General features: G+C 41.4%; 1 protein-coding gene across 1 annotated transcript in view; it reads left to right on the top strand.

Annotated features, from left to right (window-relative positions):
- Positions 1–24,201, top strand: part of LOC134607811 (polyamine-modulated factor 1-binding protein 1-like) — a 340,326-nt gene that overhangs the window by 95,772 nt on the left and 220,353 nt on the right. Inside the window, 3 exon segments of the mRNA XM_063450371.1 lie at positions 15,516–15,638; positions 18,251–18,535; positions 23,587–23,833. Coding sequence (XP_063306441.1) covers positions 15,516–15,638; positions 18,251–18,535; positions 23,587–23,833 — 655 coding nt within the window.

Here is a 24,201-nt window from a genome sequence, read left to right as displayed (position 1 = left end):
ATAAGCACCGCAGGCTGCAGCTATCTCCCTTCAGAACGAAGCAGGAACAAGCTCTTACAAGAGCTCGGTGATTATAGCAAGGGAATATGCCTAGCATAGCAATCCCTTGTAGCAGATTCCCCCAATAAGAGACAGGACTCCAGTTGAGGGTAAAAATAGAACTCTCTGGCTGCTAGCTTGCAGCCCTTTTTATTAGGTGCTCCCATGAAGGGGAGGGACACACACAGTAATGTACATTAACCAATCACACAACAGTTACATCCCACACATAGCCCTCCCCTCTACCTGTAAACTAATTATCTGTACACACAGGAAAATACAATTATCCTAGGTAGGGAAAATACAGTTTTTACACAACATTCATAACTCCCAAAATATACATCACATTCGCATAAAAATACATATACACAATCAATCCATTCGGGGGAACAACATACTCAAAAATCATACGAATTGGACCAGGGGTTCAAAAGTTAGTACAAATGTGCATTTGACCTTCTGGAAGCATGGTTTTTAGAAGCTCAAACTAGTTCCCCAGAATCCTCTATCCTGGAGACAATGGAGAAGCTGATTTAATTATATCCAGGGACAAACACAGCCTCCATTAAGCACATGTTACCAGCAACCACCAAAAGACATAAAAATACATAACTCCTGTTATACTAAACAGAACCCCCACATTCAACCTATCCCCAGATGGCTTGGATCTGAGCGCTCAACATATCCAAACAGCGTTTAGATGCCACAAACACAGTTCAAACGCCATGGGGTTTAAGTTTCGTATGGGCTGATGAGAGGGCCCATAATCCTGGGGCAGCCCAATAACCCACAGTATGCCCAAATACCGTGCATAAAGGGCCAAATCGCCCAGGGACCGTAGTCACAGGGTAAGAGGCGGGCAAGCAGCCCCCTCCAAACCACAGTGGCGAAGTGGCTTTCGCTACATATCTTCCCATTCGGGGGTAGACTAACCAGGTACCTGACCTTCTGCCGGTCAGTACCTAGATTAGTCGGGCAGCCCACCCATAAAACAAAATTAGCAGAGTAGCCCACCCACAAAACAAATTTAGCAGTGTAGCCCCCCCACAATAAAGAATTCACAGAATAGCCCCCCAACAATAAGTCATACTGGCCTGTAGGTACCAAGTTGTGGGGTGAAACTGTGGCACCCTCGGCCTTGCTGGGCAAATGGCTGTGAGTACTTGGGGGCCAGATGCCCGATGTGCTCTGCTCCGGGGTCAGAGCTGGGGTAGTCTCAGGGTAAGGAAAAAAGGAAGGACAGAGGCCAGCGGCGCTCTGCCCAGTTGCCAGCTCTTCTGCTGAGGCAGCCTGTAGAAAGTCAGGCTCAGGGGAAGGAAACAAGGGAGGACAGAGGCCAGCGGCGCTCTGCCCAGTTGCCAGCTCTTCTGCTGGGGGGTCAGGGAACAAAGGAGTTGACTGGGGAGGAGAAATATCACTTACCTCCCCCTGGTAATCCGGCTGCTGCTGGGGGGGGAGGTCGATGCTCTCCACTTTCTGTAACTCCAGCTCTAGTTGGGGATCTGGGCCGGTTGCCCAGCATCCCTGTAGGGCCGGTGGAGAGATCTCAGTCCCATCTCCACCTGCCTGCAGGGGGTCCTCCCAGGACCAGTCTATGAGGTCCTCTACCTCGGGTACCTCTGGTTGCTGTTGGGGAGGGAGACCGGTTGTCTCTTCCTCCAATAACACATTCTGCCGCTGGGGAGTGAGACCGACTGTCTCCCCTCCCTGTAAAACATACTGCCGCTGGGGATCTGGGCCGGGTGCCCAGCATCCCTGTAGGGCCGGTAGAGAGACCTCGGTCCCATCTCCACCGGCCACCTCGGTTTCTTCCTCGTCCCACTCTACCTGTGGCTGGAGTTTCTCCCAACGTGCCCACTGGCCTTCCCTCAACGCCCTGTGTTGTAGGTTCCGGGTCACCATGTCCCACACGAACCGCACGTATTTCTCCTCTGGATTGGGTCCGTAAAACTTCAGGCGCAACCCTACCATCGTGCCAAACTCTAGTACGGAGTAGCTATACGCCATGCTTGCTGTAGCCACTGCTGGTTCCATTATGTTGCTGAAGATAGGGACGCTGCACAACTCCACACGTTACCGGTGTCTCTGAGCTGCTTCTCCTCGCACTAGGACGCCATCCCACCGCTTGCCACCAATGTAACGGATCCACTGGCACCCCGACTGGGTACCTCCGTTGAAAGATGCTCCTAGCGCTTCCAGAGGACTCCAAGCACTCCACCAGACACCATAAGCACCGCAGGCTGCAGCTATCTCCCTTCAGAACGAAGCAGGAACAAGCTCTTACAAGAGCTCGGTGATTATAGCAAGGGAATATGCCTAGCATAGCAATCCCTTGTAGCAGATTCCCCCAATAAGAGACAGGACTCCAGTTGAGGGTAAAAATAGAACTCTCTGGCTGCTAGCTTGCAGCCCTTTTTATTAGGTGCTCCCATGAAGGGGAGGGACACACACAGTAACGTACATTAACCAATCACACAATAGTTACATCCCACACATAGCCCTCCCCTCTACCTGTAAACTAATTATCTGTACACACAGGAAAATACAATTATCCTAGGTAGGGAAAATACAGTTTTTACACAACATTCATAACTCATAAAAATACATATACACAATCAATCCATTCGGGGGAACAACATACTCAAAAATCATACGAATTGGACCAGGGGTTCAAAAGTTAGTACAAATGTGCATTTGACCTTCTGGAAGCATGGTTTTTAGAAGCTCAAACTAGTTCCCCAGAATCCTCTATCCTGGAGACAATGGAGAAGCTGATTTAATTATATCCAGGGACAAACACAGCCTCCATTAAGCACATGTTACCAGCAACCACCAAAAGACATAAAAATACATAACTCCTGTTATACTAAACAGAACCCCCACATTCAACCTATCCCCAGATGGCTTGGATCTGAGCGCTCAACATATCCAAACAGCGTTTAGATGCCACAAACACAGTTCAAACGCCATGGGGTTTAAGTTTCGTATGGGCTGATGAGAGGGCCCATAATCCTGGGGCAGCCCAATAACCCACAGTATGCCCAAATACCGTGCATAAAGGGCCAAATCGCCCAGGGACCGTAGTCACAGGGTAAGAGGCGGGCAAGCAGCCCCCTCCAAACCACAGTGGCGAAGTGGCTTTCGCTACAATGTCGATTTTGGTATTATATTTACGTTTGCTCATACTACATTTTCTTAGCCTTAAGAGGAAGGAAAATATAGATTTTATAGACATTTGGCGAGTATTATGCAATACTCTTTCTTTACGACTCCTCAGCAGCAAACAATACAATGAATAAACAAGTAAGAATACGAAGAAAATACACATTCAAAAGTATAGGTGTTAGGAACATACAATGAAAACATAGCCAAGTTTATAAAACATAGGTCATCCTAAAACTTGAAGAAGAAAATTTCTAACTAAAAAATTCCAGATGAATCAACACCAATTTAAAATAGGATTTAAATCCATGGACTGATTATTGTAAAACTGAAAATAAACATACTGAAGGGATAATACTCACCTCCAGTCTTTAAATAAATCTATATTTGCCTCCTAGAAATGTATATCAGACAGAAGGAAGGTATTATGTATGGTTACAGCTAAATTAATATGGATAAGAAATGTACAACATTATAAAATAAACATAAGACACATACTAAGAAGTTTTAAAATAGAACGTTTTAAAAGTAAATTATAATGATCAATAAGCAGCATTAAAATTTTCAGATAATGACATACCTGCCTGAAAACCTTTAGTGGACATAGCTCCCTTCATAGAATGAGACCCACATGCAGAGTTAATAATGCCTGACAAAGGCATTGTAAATACAGGAAGAAAAGTTTTCTGATGAAATTAGTAACTGAAGCTTCTAAATCTGAAGTTCTGGACTCATATTGTTTAAGGCAACAAGCAACACAGAGTAACTGGTATTCTGAATACCGTAATAAGGATAAAAGACTGATTTAAAATCAGTCTGTGAATAAGAAAGGTTACTCTTTTAGGGGAAATTATTTGTGTTTATAGCAAGTACTTGAACATCTGATACGCATGCGCAAGAGTACAGCATTGAGGCTTATGGGGGATCCCGCAAGACTGCTAGATCCTCTATAGGCACAGACAATTCCCTACAGCCATCACTGATGATGGCTGCATGATTGACTCTGTAGCTCCGCCTTATGTCAAAGAAAGTTGGGCAGAGATGATATACAGAGACAAAGTAGCCCCTAGTTTGTCTTTGTATGTCTCTTGACTGGATTAGAATTTCAGTTAAATTCCAACACAGTCAAAATTAGAATTTGATAAAGATTGTATCTTTATGAAATACTATTTTTTTTTCAGGGGGAGGTGACAGTGCTGCTTTAATAAGTTAGACTGCATTTGAAAGAAAAGAAAAGACTTGGGTAAAAGGAAAATATACAGGATCCATATCTTATCCATTTTACCAATGAAGCCAAAGCTTACATCCTGATTCATAATTAGCTCTGGTAACCAGTGTGAAATCTTCAGCCAGGATCTCTCTTTCTGTAACCGAAAGTTCTATTAACAGGCTCTATTAACAGAAGTTAAGGAAACCAGGATTGTGCAGGCCACAATGGAGTGATCAGCAACAAGGTTGATTTCTGCATTAAATCTACCTGGAATAGGCCCTATCTGTGATTTATCTGTAAGAAATCACAACAATCTAGTCTCCATATTTTTATAATCAGAAAGGAACCTCAAGATTCAATTTTATTAAAGACACGGAGGCTCCTATTATGCATATCTCTTTCTTTATTTCCTCAGCAGCAAAGATAGAGGAATATAAATATTATCAAAATGAAAGAAAAAACTGTACAGGCATAACGAGTAGCCAATCACATAACAGAGGAAGTAGCTATATAAGTCCTGTGTCTCCCACAATCCTCCTCTTTCTTTGCTGCTTCCTCAGACAGCTAAGTATTTTACTTGAGCTCTCCTACTCATTGCATTTTGTTTACTTGTGATTCATGTTTTGCTTATGCTTGTTTCATTATTGTTGTTTTTATTTATTGTTGATTACTATCTAGTACCTACATCGTTGGTGTATTGGGGGTTTCCCCTAGGGGCTTTACCCGCCGCCGCGGGCTGTTTTCCCTCATACCGCCCCTGTTGCCGCTTCTCGGCGCTATCTCAGCCGCGTGCCCCCTTTTTCTCTGTGGACGCGACTGAGTGTGCTCGTTTTCCCCTCTCGCGGGCTGCCCACGCGGGTAGGTGCACGCGCCCCCTCCCCCGCCTGGAGCCGGTCCACGGGCACACCCTGACACGTGCGGCGGCCATTTTGGGCGACCATTCGTTTCACCCTGCTGTGCCGTGCGGTCGGTCCCTTTACTACGGGCCCCCTTACTACACCAACGATCAGGTTTAGCTTTTCTCTGTTCTGCTGGGTTAATCAACCCATCTCTAGTATTCAGTTTGCTTCTCTCATACCTCATTATGCAGGATAGCAAGGATGGGCCTACCGTCCCCTCTGGGGATTTTCCAGTAGATAATCCTGAGGGCGCTATGGCCTCTCAGGAGCTCCAGGCCCTGTTAGAAGCTACTATGGCTTCCTCCCTTGAAAAGGCTATTGCCTCCGCTATGGGGACTGTCTCATCCTCTTTTGCCCAGTCCCTTCAGTCTGTGCTCTTGCCTTCTATGACTGCCCCTAACCCTCTGAGTGTGGGGTCCCCCTCCCCTGCCCTAACTGTGCCGGGTGCCCGTAAAGCAAAGGCAAAAGCTAGACATGTCGGGTCCCACTCCTCGATGCAGGCTTTGCCTGTCATGATTGACACGCCTCTGGCGGTCGCAGATAGCGCGCATCCCACGCGCACAAGAGCCCCTGGCCGGGCTAAAAAGGCTAGATTGTGGAAACGGGCTAGAGCCCTGGATGATGGGTCGGATACCGACCGGAGTGTGGACAATGATTCCGATGTTATGGAATATGACTCCTATGGGGAGGACGAGTCTGGCGAGGATCAACCCCTTACGGGTGTCACCCCTTCTGGGTCCTCTGCCGTTCCCCGTAGAAAAGTGCCAGACCCCGCTGGGGATAATGAAAAAGGGCTTTTAGACCCACAGGGGAACCCCCTGTTTGACCCGGACGACCTGCGTCACCCGCGGTCTGCCGAATGGGTCCCTCCGGACCATATCGCCCAGTACGTGGCTAAGAGGATTCGCACACCTCTGTCAAAGGAAGGCCGCAATAAATTGCGTGCCGAATGCCCACGACCTTCCCTCCCTGGCGCTGCCTGTAAGACCCCTGAAGTGGACCCTCAGATTGCCCAATTTCTTAATAAGTCTGGGTGGAAGCCTAAAAAGGGTCTTGATCACTCCCTAAAAGGGTGCCAGGATAAAATTCTGGATACGCTGGGCCCCCTGTCTAAGCTGTACGAGCTCCTTGAGGCAGCCCGTAATGGCGAATCAATTCTAGATATGGATGTGGCCATTGGGTGGGTCCAGCGAGCTATATGCCTTGTGGGGAATGCCAACACGGCTATGTCTTCCGAGAGACGCAAGGCTATTCTCTTGAAAATAGACCCTAAACTGGCTGCTATGACCGTAGCTGAACCTGACTCAGCCGATGAGGGGATGTTGTTCGGCACATCCTTTGTGAAGGACATGGGGTCCTATGTAAAAACCTTTACGGCTATTGACAAGGCGCAAGCTAATATGAAGCGCGTCTTCGCGCCCAAGGTTTTCGGTGGGGCCGGGCGTAGCAGGAACCGTCCTCCCGGCCGTGGTTTCCGAGGCTCATTCAGGGCCAACAGAGGTTCCTTTTTCCCCTCTCGAGGGCTCCAGGACCCGAAAACGCCTCCTTTCTTCCCGGCTAGAGGGAGATCGTGGGGCTCTAGATACCCCCGTGGTGGGTCGTCGGGCAGACGCCCTTATGGTGAGTACCCCTTCTTCCCTTCTCGATCAGTTTCGGGTGGCGGGGAGGCTAGCCTTATTTTACCCAAGGTGGGCAGTTATTACCTCAGATGCTTGGGTTCTGCAATGCGTAAAGGGTTACCAACTAGATTTTGTTTCCCTGCCGGTCCAAACGTTTACCCCCAGGGAATTGTCCCTCCCACGGGAACAGGACGCGATGATCTCCGCGGAAGTCGCGGAGATGTTCTCAAAGGGCGCCATCGAAGAATTGCCGTTCGCCACTCCAGGCTTTACGAGCAATCTCTTCCTTGTACCCAAGAAAGGGGGCGGTGTCCGCCCAGTGATAAACCTTCGCCCTCTCAACGCCTTCCTACGCTACCAACATTTCCAGATGGAAGGCATCCATTGTCTCAGAGACCTTCTGAGACAGTCGGATTGGATGGCCAAATTGGACCTGAAGGATGCGTACTTCACGGTTCCAATAGCGATAGAATCCAGGGACTACTTGCACTTCACCTGGCACGGACGGCGTTGGCGTTTTACATGCCTTCCGTTCGGCCTCTCCTCGGCTCCTTGGTGTTTCACCAAGGTTATGAAGCCGGTGGTGTCGTTCCTCCGTACCCGAGGGGTTCGACTAATTATTTACCTGGACGACATCCTGATCATGTCACAGTCGTTGGAATGCCTGAAGTTGCATTTAGACTGGACGATCAACCTCTTACAGAACCTAGGTTTTCTGGTAAACTGGGACAAGTCGGTCCTGACACCCGCCCAGTCTATGGAGTTCCTGGGGTTCCAGGTGGATTCCGTGCGGCAGTTCCTGTACTTACCAGAATCCAAGATAAAAGCCATCCAGAAGGAGCTCCGTCGAGCTCTTCGCGCTTCGGACTTGTCAGTCCGGCAGTTGGCGAGGACCATCGGCCTACTGGCCTCCTCCATTCAGGCGATATTCCCAGGCCCCTTACATTACCGGGCTCTCCAACGGCTCAAGGGGTCACACCTACGTTCGGGTCGATCGTACGAATCCCGACTTTGTCTGGACGAGGAGTCCAGAGACGAGCTGGTATGGTGGTTAGCACACATGGAAGCCTGGAACGGAAAAGCAATTTTCGGTTCCGTTCCGGACGTGGTCATAGAATCAGATGCCAGCTTGCACGGCTGGGGGGCTCGTTGTGGCGACATCTCCACGGGGGGCAGATGGTCCGACGCAGAGAAGTCGTTACACATCAACTGCCTGGAACTCCTGGCGGGGGCCTTTGCGATTCGCAGCCTTACCCCTGGAAAGGCGAACTGCTGTGTTCTCCTCAAATTGGACAACGTATCGGCAGTCCGATACATAAATCACTTGGGCGGAACCAAGTCCAAAATGTTGGCTCTGCTGGCGAAGGACTTTTGGCAGTTCTGCCTCCTAAACAACGTCTCGGTGACGGCGGAACACATTCCGGGTCTGGACAATTCAGGTGCGGATTGGAACTCCAGACATTTGAGAGACTCGGGAGACTGGCATTTGCACGCCTCGGTCTTCCAAAGCTTAAACAGGCTGTGGGGTCGGTTCGAGATGGACCTGTTCGCATCTCGACTGAACACTCAGTTACCGAGGTTCTTCAGTTGGAGACCGGACCCGGCGGCAGTGGCGACGGATGCCTTTCTTCAAGAATGGCCTCCAGGCCACCTGTATGCCTTTCCCCCATTCAACATGATCGCTCGTACGATCTCGAAGCTGGTTCGTCACGACTGTTGTCTGACCCTGATCACCCCTCTGTGGAGATCACGGCCGTGGTTCCCTCGTCTGATGGAGTTGTCCATAGACTTCCCTCGTCTGTTGCCGAACTTCCAGGACCTCCTTCTGGATCCGGATGGGAACTCGCGCGAATTGGTGCTCCAGCACCAGTTGCCCCTGGTAGCATGGTTCCTTTCAGGGGACGCTGGCTTGTCCCTGACGTTCCACAGTCGACTCTCTTGCTCCTCGATAACGCCTGGGCTCCGGGCACACGATCAGCTTACCGAGCTGCATGGAAGTCTTGGTCTGATTGGTGCATGGAACGGGCAGTGGATCCCATATCTGCCCCTCTCCATTTGATACTGGGGTTTCTTACAGCCCTGTTCGACTCAGGCAGGGCGTACAGGACTATCAATGTTTTTCGATCGGCCATATCGGCCGGCCATGGTGGTTTGGAAGGTGTACCCATCGGCAAACATCCTTTTGTATGCCGTCTTCTCAAGGGTATTCGCTTCGTCCGTCCGCCTAGGTCGCGGTTTTCGACATTTTGGGACGTCAACATTGTGTTGCGTTTTCTGTCGGATTGGTACCCTAACCAGGACTTGACTCTTAAACAACTATCCTCCAAGATGGTTATGCTGTTTTGCCTGGTCTCTTGTAAGAGAGTCTCCGATGTTAGGGCTCTTGACTGGGGTGCCTTTGTGTTTACGCCGGATGGCGTTACTTTTACCATATCTAGGAGAACTAAGTCGGCGTCCAAATCCTTCGTATATCCTAGATTCCCGTTGTGTCCGGCGCTCTGCCCGGTGGATTGTTTGAAGGCCTATCTAGAGGCTACACGTGCGGTGCGCTCATCTGAACGCCATCCCCTATTCATTTCGTTTAAGGCTCCTCATCGCCCAGTATCGACTCCGACGCTGGCGCGTTGGATTCGTTGGCTTTTATCCCTAGCGGGTATAGACACATCTGTCTTTACGCCTCATTCTGTAAGGGGTGCTATGGCCTCGAAGGCATCCACAGTTGGTTGCCGCCTAGAGGACATCATGCGCGCAGCGGACTGGTCCCGAGAGTCGACCTTCAGAGACTTCTATTTCAGACCAATTGAACACGTCGCATCTCAGGTGATAGCACAGCTTTAAACTTGCATAATAGGAGCCTCCGTGTCTTTAATAAAATTCCTAGATTTTACTAGTAACATGACGTAAAGTCATGATTTTATTAAAGACACGGAGGCGAGTATTATTCCCTCCCACCCTCCCGGTGTGGATTTGGGATTGGAGATGCTTCGATGCAATACAAGTACGTGGGCAATTGGGTCTGTATTGAGTTCATGTTTTTTGTACTGTGCAGTTTTTATCATGCTTAGATGATTTGACAGTTTTATATTGATTTTTAATCATGTATATATTCTATTTCAGAATCATGTTTCATGTAGATCCCTCACGTTTATGTTTGGTAAGTCTACAGTTGGAGTTTGGAAATTACCATATTTTTCTATCTTTTTTAGCTTGAAGTTCTCGTTTTGTTTCCCGTTTCCTGTTTGGATCAAGTGGGACATCGTTTATCTTACCTGGTCTTCGGTTGCGCAAGAAAGAGGGGGATTGTGGGAGACACAGGACTTATATAGCTACTTCCTCTGTTATGTGATTGGCTACTCGTTATGCCTGTACAGTTTTTTCTTTCATTTTGATAATATTTATATTCCTCTATCTTTGCTGCTGAGGAAATAAAGAAAGAGATATGCATAATACTCGCCTCCGTGTCTTTAATAAAATCATGACTTTACGTCATGTTACTAGTAAAATCTAGGAATTGTGTTGGAGAAACTCAAAAGATATTCCCCTCAGAACATACTATTTTGATTGAGACAGAAATGCCAACATTCTTCGGTAAGGTTTGCCAGCTGTTCTGATTTTCTGTCACCTTGACAGTTTATGTATTGGACTACTGAGACGTTGTCCATCGTCATAATAAAACTGTCCGAGATCCCACCAGCCACAAGAAAATGGGAAGGCAAGAGTAGGCTAATCATAGGCGTGCGCACGGGGTGTGCCTGGGCACACCTAAATCCCCGCACGCCGCGCATGGATCGAGGCCGGCAGGGAAGATCAAAATATCTCCCCTGCCGGCTCAAGCACACCAGATTAGCCCGGAAAGAGGCTCTGAAGTGCTCCATTCTGTTTTGTTATGGAGCAAAGGGCCTCTAGGCTGGACGCAGGGCAGCCCTCTCGCGATCTCTGATATTTTCAGAGCCTTGCCGTGGTAACCCGCGGAGGTACAGACCACATCACTAGCCCACTGGATCACCAGGGATGATCAGCAGCGTGCTCCCTCTTCCCCCTGCAAAGTAAGGTAATAAGGGGAAAGGGGAGTAAATGTGTAGGGTTATTTTTTTTAATTTAAATAATGAAACTTAAAAATTAATTATATAATTATATAACATAAACTATATTATATTACATAAACCATACCCCACCACTTACTCACTACACCCTATATACACACTGCACCTAAACACTATACACCTTATATACACCCCCTGCACCTACACACTATGCCCCCTATACACACCCTGCACCCACACACACTATACACCTTATATACACCCCCTGCACCTACACACTATGCCCCCTATACATACCCTGGAACTACACACACTATACACCTTATATACACACCCTGCACCTACACACTATACCCCCATACATAACATTATACCCCCTATACATACACACTATACTCCCTATACATGCACACTACACCCCCTGCACCTACACACTATACCCCATATACATACACACTACACCCTCTGCACCTACACACTATACCCCATATACATACACACTACACCCCCTGCACCTACACACTATACCCACTACACCCCTGCACCTACACATTATACCCCCTATACATACACACTACACCCCCTGCACCTACACACTATACCCCATGTACATACACACTACACCCCCTGCACCTACACACTATACCCCCTAAACATAACACTACACCCCTGCACCTACACACTATACCCCTATACATAACACTATACCCCCTATATATATAACACTACACCCCCTGCACCTACACACTATATCCCCTATACATACACACTACACCCCCTGCACCTACACACTATACCCCTATACATAACACTACACCCCCTGCACCTACACACTATACCCCCTATACATACACACTACATCCCATGCACCTACACACTATACCCCCTATACATAACATTAGACCCCCAGCACCTATACACACCACACACTATACCTCCTATATACACACTACACCCTCTGCACTCACAAACACTCTATACCCCCTATACACTGCACTTAATCACTACACACACTCATTACTCCCTATAAACACACATATTACACTGCATACACACACAAAAGCACTACACACTCTATACCCCTATAAACACCCTACCACTGCATTCATACTATACCGATATACACTTCATGTGCACCCACTGTGCCCCTATGCACACACAACTCCCCTAAACACACACTATACCCCCTATTATTACCACACCAATACACACATGTGCACAACACCTATACACATTCACACAATGACACCCCCTGCAACTCCTAGATACACAAAATACAGTCCTTACATGCAAACGCAACACACCACTAGGCACACACACTCTAAAGGCCCTATAAACACACACACACACACACACACACACACAGAGCCAAGTCACTAGGACTTTTTTTCCATCAGACAGCACTGAATGCTCTGGTGGGGTATCACACTAACATAACAATTAGGAGGGCGGGGGGGTGCTTGTCATTGGTGGCTGATATAACGCACCACATTTCTGGCCCACCTTTCCTAGTGGTCTGCTCTACCTGGGCTGACTTTTTGTCCCAGTCCAGCCCTGCTCACCGGCCCACAGGCAGGAGAGGACCCGGGGAGCTCTAGCCAGCAGTTCCGCTGGGTTCCTCTCGCGAGGTCACACTAGGACCACTAGGGATCAGGCATGGCAACACAGACACACACACACACACACACACACTAACAGCACACTCACACACACACAGCAGTGTGTGTGTGTGTATATATATATATATATATATATATATACACATACATATATACCCCGCGTGTGTGTTTGTGCTTTAGGGTGCACACCCTAATGCAATCAGCTGCGCACGCCTATGAGGCTAATATTGCCCATGCATCAACAGATGCTGAAAATATCAGCAAATATAGAAACAAATATAAAAACTATATGGCATGTAAGCACCATGATAATACATGTATGAGGAGCAGCAAAGGAAGAGGAGGTTTCAGTGGTTGACCTATGTTTTATAGACTTGACTATTCCTTATACATATATCTGTAAGATTGGTTGTGTGTTTTTCTTTGCATCTTATTGTTTTCTGTGATGAGTAAATAGAAATAATACTGCACAGTATGAGACTATTATCTGATATAAAAACAATTATGTTTACATTAAAATATGATTCTTGATGTATATATTGCTCTGTTCTAACTTAGATGTAAGTCATAAAAAAAATTAAAAACACACAAGCGCCCAATAGTCCCTTTAGTGCAGGTTTTCATGTTTCTTTTAGCAGTAACAGAGACATTTTCAAAAATAATGAATTGTATACATAACATGTGACCTAATTTCACCACTTTAATTCAGTGGGACTTGCCCTTTAAATGTTTTGTGCTCTGTCCCCTAAGGATTGCTGCCTAGCTGTGCTACATCCTGGAGCAAGATTGATAGGGCCATTAGGTAGTGTTCGAATGCTAAACCATACAAATACCTGTTGAAACTGTCAAACATACAGCAGAGACCAGCATCACTAAGCAGGGCGCTCAAGTGGGACTTGCTGTTCTTAACCTGATTATGACAAAAGCAGAGAGAGTGTGTACCAAAGGCAGCAGCTATCCTAATTATAATGTGGAGTATGTATTAGAATGCATTTTATATGTCAGTGTGCATATTTATCATTTACTGTTTCCAAAAGCCTCAAATTTGCTTCTGGAAAAAAAAAATGTTTTCATTTTTTTCCCTTTACTTTTAAGCAGGGTTTTTAATAGAGCAATTTGTTGACCTGTTCAATATTGCCATTTTTGGTGTGTGCTAGTTTATGTGTAATTTTTCTTGTTCTTGTGTAGTATGTAAGTATGTGCATATTAATCTTTGCAGGCATGCACACACAATTCATCATTACATAAACACAACATATAAAACTATTTGTAACAATTTAAAAATGAAAATATATTTATTATTATCATTATTTGGCTTTTGATAATCTGTATAGAAGTAATGCAATTAAGGAAAATAAATCAAAATAAATGTATTTTTCCTGATTGTAGGAGTACCTCATATGCCTTTTATATATTTACATATATAATTTCACATATTACATTGAGGGTTTTGTTCTCCTAATGTTATATCCAATGATTACAATAGGATTTGCCAAATCTAAAATATTCTACAAAAGTATATTTTGTTGAAATATTTATTCCACACGGTGTCTAGCAGGAATATGTCGACAGTTTATATGGAGCCATTTTAGCACAAATCTCTCCCAAATGTTGTTGTTAACTGTATATATTTGTATTTGTTTGTTTTAAGATATCCTAAAAGGTATAACGTCTTAAAAAAATACATATTCTGTGTATTTCAAAGAACATATTTTAACACTCTAAATGCAGGAATTTTCACCAGTATCTCCCATGATTTGTATAATTTTGTTTCTGCCATTTTCACAAGCAGTATAGTTTTATTGTTATTATCATTAGTATATATAGTGTCAAGATATTCTGCAGCAAACTTTTTGTTACATCGCATTCATTCGGAAGGTTCACAAAATGTACTGGGGCCATGTCTTGGGGGCAGCTTAGTAGTTGTCCTGACACCACAGAGACATTTATTCAGTTCCTATCATTATATCTCAAGCAGTTTTGTCACCAATTAATAGCACTATTTGTGAAAGTTTTTTATTTGTGATGATTTTTATGTGCATCTATTATAGTGGATTCTATACACAACATCTGAGTTCCAATTTAGAAAACTATGCTAATCTTTGTTCAACTACCTGATCTGAGCACAGACATACTTTTCTCATATTGCTCTTATTTTATGCAGTTCCATGCCCAAATAGTTCCCAGTTGCTACACCACCTGTAACATATTTACACATGTGCTCTACCACTTGTAGCATATATCTTTTATTGCCTCAGGTCTATGCATAATCTGAATGAATACCTTAAAAAAAGTCTAGCAACTTAATTTAACATCAAACTGCTTACGTCAATTACAATATCCGTACTGTATTGTATCATTTTGTAATTGTTCATAATTAATGTTTAGCCCAACCTACAAGACACTTAATTCCACTGATTTCTCACTAACTACATGACCACCCCAACTACTGTAACTTTCACCACACTAAAACTGTGTAAAAATAGCTCTTAATTGAATTAATAATGCTGTACTAATTTCCCTATGTTGCTGTAAAGTAGTGGATGAGAGAGGAAAAAATTTAAAAGGGGAGTTGGGGTAAAACATTAGAAAGACCCTCTAATAGCAAACACATAAAGTATTGATCAATATGAATGACTGAATTCATGGAAATGCCAGACAGGAGGTCATACCAACTGTCCTTTCTACCTGTTTATCTCAACTTCTTCAGTGTATGAAATACAGATTACGACATTTGCCCTGATGATACTTTCAGCTATGATGTAACTTATATATCTATGATTGTAAAAACGTTAAACTACATTTCTTAACAAAGTCATCGTGTATAGTAACTATGACCTCTCCAGAAGCATTCTTCGGTAATGGAAAGTGCAATGTACATTCTAATACACCCTGAATGAGTTCCTGTTACTTTTGTTTTTCAGATATCAGAGAGTGATGATAAAATGAGTACCATTTGTTCTAACTTCAAGACATATGAGAGCAATCATAGCCATTCCAATGAAGAATATCACGCACAGACTTTACAACTGCAGATATACCAAAATGTAAGAAAAAATATAAACAATTTCCCATCACATATGAGCATAAACATGTATGTGCCAGCTCTATATTACATGCCTTGTTAGCAATTTTCCTTCACAATAAAAAATAAAGCAATTAAAACAAACTGAAATTGAATTTTTTTTTACAGGCGGGAAAACCAGATTATCTAGATTAAATTTCATGTTTTCTTGTTTTTGTTTTTTGTTTGTTTTTTGCATACTGACATTCCAAACCTACTTTGTACATAAATCTATAAAAAAATCTGAAAAATATATATCAACTTTGTTTTATGATATAAAATGAAAATCTTAACTTTGCACTTTGCATTAAAAAAAATAATAATAATAGTTACATCTTAGTGTCCCTTTTAATGTTGGCTTTTCTCTGGGATATAATGCACTCCATATGTTTATTACATTATACAGGAACAAACTTTGCTACCCCAGCCAGTCTCTAGCCTCACATTTACTTGCGTAAGAAGATTAGTGAATATTAAAAGGTGTAAAATGTCTCTTGTGCTCACACATAATAGGAGGTCATTGTATAATCTCAACTTTTACTTTGTTAATTAGAAACACTTGATAAAAAAACTCAATTGAAGTTTATTTTTAATAAATGTAATAATTCTCTGAATGTCTTGTGCAGAAATTAGCGAACAAGAAATTATTTAACTTGTACAGCTTTCTATACTATCCAAGAAGCCTTACATAAAGGAAGGGATTTGGAAAGGTGCAAATGCTTATCAGAATGCATTTTACATTATTAAAAATTCACAATGATTTATTTTTCTCTAGTACCTACCTACACCTTTGATATATGTAATATCCCTTTAAAATGAGAACAGTCACTTCACTGAAATACATACCATTACATTTTTTTTTTGAAAAATCACATATAACTTGTGTAATTTTTTTTCATAAGGTACTCTGTTTTAAATTTATATTTAAAGTGAACTATAGTCACCAGAACAACTATAGCTTAATGTAGTTGTTCTGGTTTCTATAGCTTGTCCCTGTAGGCTGTTCAATGTAAACGCTACCTTTTCAGAGAGAAGGCAATGTTTACATTGGTACCTAGTAACACCTCTAGTGATAGTCACTCAGACGGCCACTAGAGGTGCTTCCTGTGTTCAGCTGACATTCAGCATCTGCACGCTCTGCATTGAGATATTGAACATTCCCCATAGACATGCATTGATTCAATGGCACAAGATGAGCTAAAACCAGCTTGAGTTCTGAGTGGGGATCCACCGAAGGGCAGGCTATTTCAGTTGCTGTCCGTTCTCAGAATACTCTTGCGACCCGTTTTTTTCTCTCCATAAGTTTAAAGTGTAATCCAGACGTGGACCCCTTGCTCACGGTGCCTAGAGAGATATCAGCTATGCCTCACTGACGATGCCTAACAAGGCTGAAACAATCGTCTGGGGTTGCTGTGTCTCTTGTGCAGAGAGAACTTGCTGGCATTTCGGATCTGGACTGCCCGTATGGGTGGGACCAGTCTGATATGCTTCAGATATGTTCTCTCTGTAATGGCACAAGATGAGCTAAAAGCAGTTTGAGTTCTGAGCGGGGATCCACCGAAGGGCAGGCTATTTCAGTTGCTGTCCGTTCTCAGAATACTCTTGCGACCCGTTTTTTGCTCATTGATTCAATACATCTCCATGAATAGATGCTGATTGACGCTGTGCTGTTTTGCTGCATATGCGCAGTAACCTCCCAATGTTTTCCTATGGGAAAGCATTGAATTGGCTGGGATCATCAAGATTGATCATCTCAGCCATGTAGGCGTGGACATGGGAAAAAAGGTGAGTAAATTCACCTTTTCAGGGTGATTGGAGCAGGACCGCCCACCTAAACAGCCACACCAGCCAACACCAGCACTATAGTGTGAAGAATACATGTTTGTGTTCCTGGCACTATAGTGTTCTTTAAGATTTATAAAATTACATCAATAATCCAGTCAGGGAAAACATTGAAAACGAAGAGGAGAAGCAATGTTGTATACTTTCTCTTTGCTGACTGTTAGGTGTAAGAACAGCGCTTATAGCAACAATTAGCAGGGAGTTAAGATGTAGGCACCCAGTTTCAGGATAAAGAGTTGTAGATTTCTACATTCATTTTTTTTTTATACTTCACAAATATATATTTATATATATATATTTGCTAAATATTAAGTTAAGTAAACATGATGCTATAAATCCTGAAGAGTGACAGTTTCCCTTTAAATTAAGTGTGTAGATTTGGTAGATATCTCGGTATTCATACTTTTATTTGTAGTGCAAGTGTAATGTGGAACGTAATAGTTTCTAAATGTAGATTTGTATATTTTTCAAATAGCATTCATAAGCAATTCCAAAATAATGTATGTTAGCAGGTTTGTAAAATTACATTAAGTAGACATATTTGCAGCATATAATGGTATATTCGTAGCACACTATACAACAACTTGACTTCATATGTACCGATCAGTTGATATGAACTAATACAGTCTTTGGGTTGCTATTCTTCATATCAACACGTTTATAGTTCCTTTATTGTGAAACATGTATGTATTCTCCCAAATATGTATTGCGTTTTCTTAATTTTCTAGACTCAACCTTATTTTCTTATTTTAGGAGATTGAAAACGTGAAAAAACAGCTCAATGAGAAAGTTTTAAAACTTGAAGACTACCAGAGGGTCATAGAAGAACGAGATGCAGACGCTGCTAATGCTCTTATTCAACAGAAAACATATTCCCTTGAAATTGAAGAGCTAGAAAAGACTCTTCAGGCTCTGCAGCTGAATATCATGACATCCCAGCAGCATCACCAAGTGCAACGTGGTCAACTAGATCTGCACATTGCTCAGCTTAATGAAGAACTCGCCCAAGCCAGGAAAATCTGTACTCAAAAAGATCAGGTATTATTTTCAAATAGGAGTAAAACATGTTTCTGTTGGTTACGCAATTCAGTTGATCACAAATAAAGAAATCCTAGGAAAATATGGAAATCTTTAAAACATTGGCAAGAATATATGTTGTTAATGGAACTATGTGTAAAAAAGTTATTATATAGTTATTCATAGAATCTTTTTATTGAAGAGATAAATAGTTAGTAGACTATGAATTGTGCACATTTGAAACTATTTTATTGTACAATGCTAGTGGATGAATAATTGTAATTGGTGCTTTTTGTAATTATTAGTTCTCTAATTCTTAAATGGTTTGTAATCTGAGTGCATTAATATTTGCAATTAATTAATTGTGGACATTTTAATTCAGCAATGCCAGAGCCTTTAATTATTTTTTTAATGTCACTAGAAGATGTTATAACATATGACAAAGTGTGTAGTTCAAGTGTAAATACACAGAAACATATCAATAAAAAATCCTTTATTTTTTTCCCCAATACTTGTGTGTGTGTGTGTGTGTGTGTGTGTGTCTGTGTATGTTCATTCACAAGACCTTAGTGAAAACATTTAGCTGTGTTCATCTCATACAGTCTGCTGTACAGTAGCAGTACATATTGAAGTTTCAGCCCAAAGACCGATTTGTATCATTATGTATTTCAATATGTATTTATTTAGGAAAATGCCTTCCTAAACATTTACTTAACCCCCTTGTCATGAAATAGTTAAACTAGTTCCAGTTTAGGTGTTTAATTAATATGACTATTAAAAAAGTATTTCTAACCTCTCATTCTGTTAGCTGTTTAATTCATTACATGGTGGGTTTCCATTCTTGCTCACAAAAAAGCCTAAAATTATGGTGTGAGATGTTCCAAAGTGGTTGTTTCTACTCATTGAGCTATTCCACCTATGTTTGCTCTTGGTCATTTTCTACATATTTGCATATTCTTATGGCTCACTCATGCAGTGCTTGCCTGGTTATTTGTGTGTAGAATGCACTTATTTGTGAGAGCAATTTGACATGTTTATGGGGCATTTTTCTCAGTACTGGTGCAAATGAGCTAACACCTGTTTCCCAATAAGGCCTTCCTGCAGGATCATGTATTATGACATTGAGCATGTTCGGTGAGTGTCTGTCACACACATGACTGCTCATATGCCCTGTTTAAGTTATATGATTTGCTCAATGAAGGACTACGTTCTCGGGGACCCTGACAAGTCTTTTTATCCCTCACATATAAATGACAGTCCTGAGGGTGATCAGGCATTTCAGGATGCTTTACTAGGACATGGCTGCTGTGTAGAAGGGGTGTTGATTTGAGGTAATATCCCTGCTTTATCAGTGCTCACCGTGGCCGATGTCCCAATGAAGCTTCCTGAGAAAGCCCAATCACTCTCAGGACTGTCGTGAGACAGTAAGACAATGTAGAGGTAACTTTGTCTCATGGTAAGTCCTCAAGTTGACAAAACTTGACTAAAGGTGGCGCTACCACCATCAGGCTTTGTCACTCCCAACAGCAGGTGCAGTTGCTGTAGTGATTGCTGTGGGAATAAGGCATTGCCTCGCTCGTCAAAAGACAATATCTATGGAGGACATACTCGCAGGATCCTCCATAGACATCAGTATAGTACTTTTGTACATGTGCGAGAGTACAGCATTGATGGATGAAGCACCAAATTTGTCAGCATTTGACAGCATCAGGTAAGTGTAACACACCTCAGCTCCACACTGCTCCCCAAGTGATGCAAAAACCCTAGATGGTTATAGAGCTGCTTTAAAAGTGGAACTTGAGCAAATACAGCCCTAAAGTATGATACTTTTTAATAGGAATCTTTAAATCTCAATGAAACTATTTCTATGAGAGGCTTTTGAATGGAGATTTGTCTTCCATTGTTTTGATAGGACAATGTCCAATACTAAAAAGAAAGTATACGCTGGACAAAACCAGGATGGATCTTCATTAGCTGAATTGACCAGTTATACAGCTAAAGAATATATGTTTTTAAGCCTTAAATTTATGTTTTTAAGGAAATATTTGAACCAAATTTAGTAAATGCTTATTTTATTTTGCAACCATTATTTATATACATAATATATATATATATATATTTATATATATATATATATATATATATATATATATATATATATATATATATATATATATATATATATATATATACACATCATTGGACTGCAATATGTAGAGGATGTTGTCAATGTTGGTATTAAAATCATGAAGTCATATATCTATCCTGCCTTATGTCAGTACTTCAGTACTTGTGGCTGGTGATGATGGAGGTGTAATGATGTGCTGAATATTTTCATGTAAATCTTTACGCTCTTTACCAACTGAGCATAATTAAAATGTCACATCTATCCTTAGTGGTGTTGATGACAATGTACAACCCTTTATTTCCACGATCCTACCAATGTTCTAATGACAATAAAATACCCCGGAACGTTCACAAAACATGATTTTTTATTTCTGGTTTTGTAAAAGTTCAATTTAGTTAATTTTCTTTTTTTTTTCGGAATAGAGTTCATAGCTACAGATATGACCTACATGCTTGTGAAAAATTGAATTTCCTTGCATTACCTCTGTCGGAAATAATGTTAAACTTGTAAAACTTTGATTATAGAATGATTCCTATTGTATTATACGTTTGTGTTTAGGGATCCAACTTTGTAAGTGTTTTTTAATTTCTATTCCATATTAGTCTAATAACGTTAAACAGTAAACAATTTAACAATATTGCAATATTGGGATATGAAACTATTTTCTCTTGGCTTTCGAACACCTGAGAAAGCACAATAATAAAGACAATTGCCACAGCAGAAACTGCACATATTTTAACTTGGCTTGTTGTCTAGAGTAATTTTACATTTTTAATGAACAATGTTTAACATTTGAACCAAAATGAATTGCGCGAATAATTAAAGGCCTGCGTTAAATACATAGCCAGTCATTTAAATTTAGATCTGCAATAACATTTACTATTATTCTCCAAGGCTTTGACTGCTTGACAGAAACAAAGTACTCTGGGATTAATTTCCAGAAATGGTGCCAACTGTGTGCAATTTGCTGTAATTAAGACATGAAAGAATACTAAATATTCAGATTAAAAGAGCCATGATTGAATGTGATAGAAAATCAAGGTGTGGCAACATGCCAGTAAATACCAGTCAGTCATGATGAGCTCAAAATATTAATTGATTTGAAACCTACCACAATGAACTATTACAATAAAGCAAACCAGATTAGACTAATTACTGCTGGGAGAAAGGCATAACACATATTTTGAATGGTCCCTAAAATGAATTTTTACTTGTTCAGTCTTCAGCATCGTAATGAGAAAATACTTTATAATAGTTACTCGTAATTTTCAAATTCTAATTGCTTAGTTACATTGGATTTAATCATTCTACTTGTTATTTTTAAGGTGGAATATGCACTTTTGACATCTTTGCTTGTTATCAAGATTTTTGCACTGTGCTATGTCATAATGGAATTAATGAATATTTATATAACTACATAGAATTTCTATTTTTTTTTTTACATTTATATATTTATTTTTTGTGGTCTCTCGGAAACAGTATTCTTTTTTTTTTTACCTGCTTTTGTTCTTTGCTAGTATGAAGATTAAACAAGCAGAAATGTGCTACTATTTTTTTATTAACTCTTTTCATGTCATTTAAAATAACACATTTGTTACTTTCACATATTAAAAATGGTGTCTAGTTTAGATGTGGTGGTGCGTCAAGTTGGATCATATACCAGGAATAATAGAGCAATTAAAAAATGTATTACTTAAACCGCTATCATGCTCCCTCACATTAATTGGGAATGTAAAATAATGCATGTTGACATCATTTAAGGTTCGGTCTTTAGCTTATGGTAGGTTTATTGTTGTAATTGTATGTTGACTAAGCTACTCAGTAGAAATAAATAGCAGCGCCACATTTTAAAACTTTATATTTGTGTAAGACCACACGTTTGAGGAGTCTGCTTTTTCATCAATGGGATCCACCATGTTCAATAAGTAATCATGATAACCTAATGACAGAGACGTACTGGACACCCCACTCACCAAATAACCCAGGTGCTCTAAAGCCAGGGATGACCAGGCCTCCCTTCCAAGATCTGCAGAATAAATAACGGTTGAGGCACTCCGGTATAACAAAAATAGCAGCTTTATTCGGGCAAAAGCAGCAACGTATCGACCCTACCGGGTCAATTTAGTAATTTCACTGCTGTGTTTTCACTTAATTTCATTTTTTTTCTTTAATTGATCACTGTATTTAAATGTCACTTCTGCATTGATGTGGTAGCTTGATAAAGACCAGGTAGAGTCAAAACCTTGTTGCTTTTGACCCAATAAAGCTGCTATTTCTGTTATCTCATAGTGCCTGAACAATTATTTATTCTGATAACCTAATGATAGGACCTTTAGCATAAGTCACAGTTTATCCTCTTTAATTACTGATACTAGTAGGAAAATATTTGTATAATAAAATAAAAAATAGACTATAAGCTCACTGGACTAGGGTCCTCATCAACATATTGTCCCTGTAACCTTTTGTCATTGTCTAATTTATTATTATTAAATAATAATAATAATAATAATAGTATTATGTGTATAGGACCTGCTTAGCTCTCCGACTGGAATATGTAAAAAGTAACAACATTCTAAAATGGTTGTATTACTTACAAGGAGATCACCAGAGTACTTCTGACATCATAACCACTACATAACTAAACTATGTAGTGGTTATGGTGTGTGGGGTGTCCCTTTCAAATCTGTGTGTTGATAAATATTGAAAGTGCAGTCTACTCACTTTTATTGAATTTAATTGTATTAAAACATAGTTAAATTGGTGGATTTACAACACTATGATAATTAATATATATAAAAAGGATTTTAATTGGACATTGATAATTGTGCAAATTCATTTCTGTAATATATCTGTGTGCATTTAGTATCTTCCGTATAGACTTTTTACATATTTCTTTTTTCTGACAGTTTTTTTTTTTTTCTTTTCTTTTTTTTTTTTTTAACAGGCAATAGGCAAAAGAGATGACCTTCTGAGAAAGTCGGAAGCTGATCTCCTGCAGGCAAGAGAAGGTATCAAAGAAAAAGCGGCCGAGGCGGAGCACCTTGACAGCGTGGTCAAGAAATTGGAAGAGAGCATCCTGAATGCAGAGAAAAATAAGAATCAAAAGGAGAAAGAAAACAATGCACTCAGAACCGAGGCTAAGGAACTCAGTCAAGAGCTACAGGACATGCATAAGCTGTACAGAGAGACAGGTAATATTCTTCAGCTTCAGAAACCAGCAATAATCAGGAGCATGTAGGCTCTAACAAGAGACACACCTGCATGCAAATATACCTCATTTGTATGCCCATAGTTTAATCACACAAGCACAATTTACAATGTTAAATAATGTGCATTGTATGTGTATTTCTTTTTACTAAGGTGAATGGATTTTAGACTTGTGTATGTTTCTAAGTGTCTTGCTATCCCTTTTGTCTAAGGTATCAAACGCATTTTAACCTTGAGTGAGACATATTTGATACAATTCTCATTTGGATGAAAATAACACATTGAGCAATAACTAAAGGGCCTGTTTTGAATATATGTCAATACATTCTTGACGTAGTTCTTGAGAATATAC

This window comes from Pelobates fuscus, chromosome 4 (genome assembly GCF_036172605.1).
Source record: "Pelobates fuscus isolate aPelFus1 chromosome 4, aPelFus1.pri, whole genome shotgun sequence".
NCBI lineage: Eukaryota > Metazoa > Chordata > Amphibia > Anura > Pelobatidae > Pelobates > Pelobates fuscus.
This window is presented reverse-complemented; position numbering and strand designations above follow the sequence as displayed.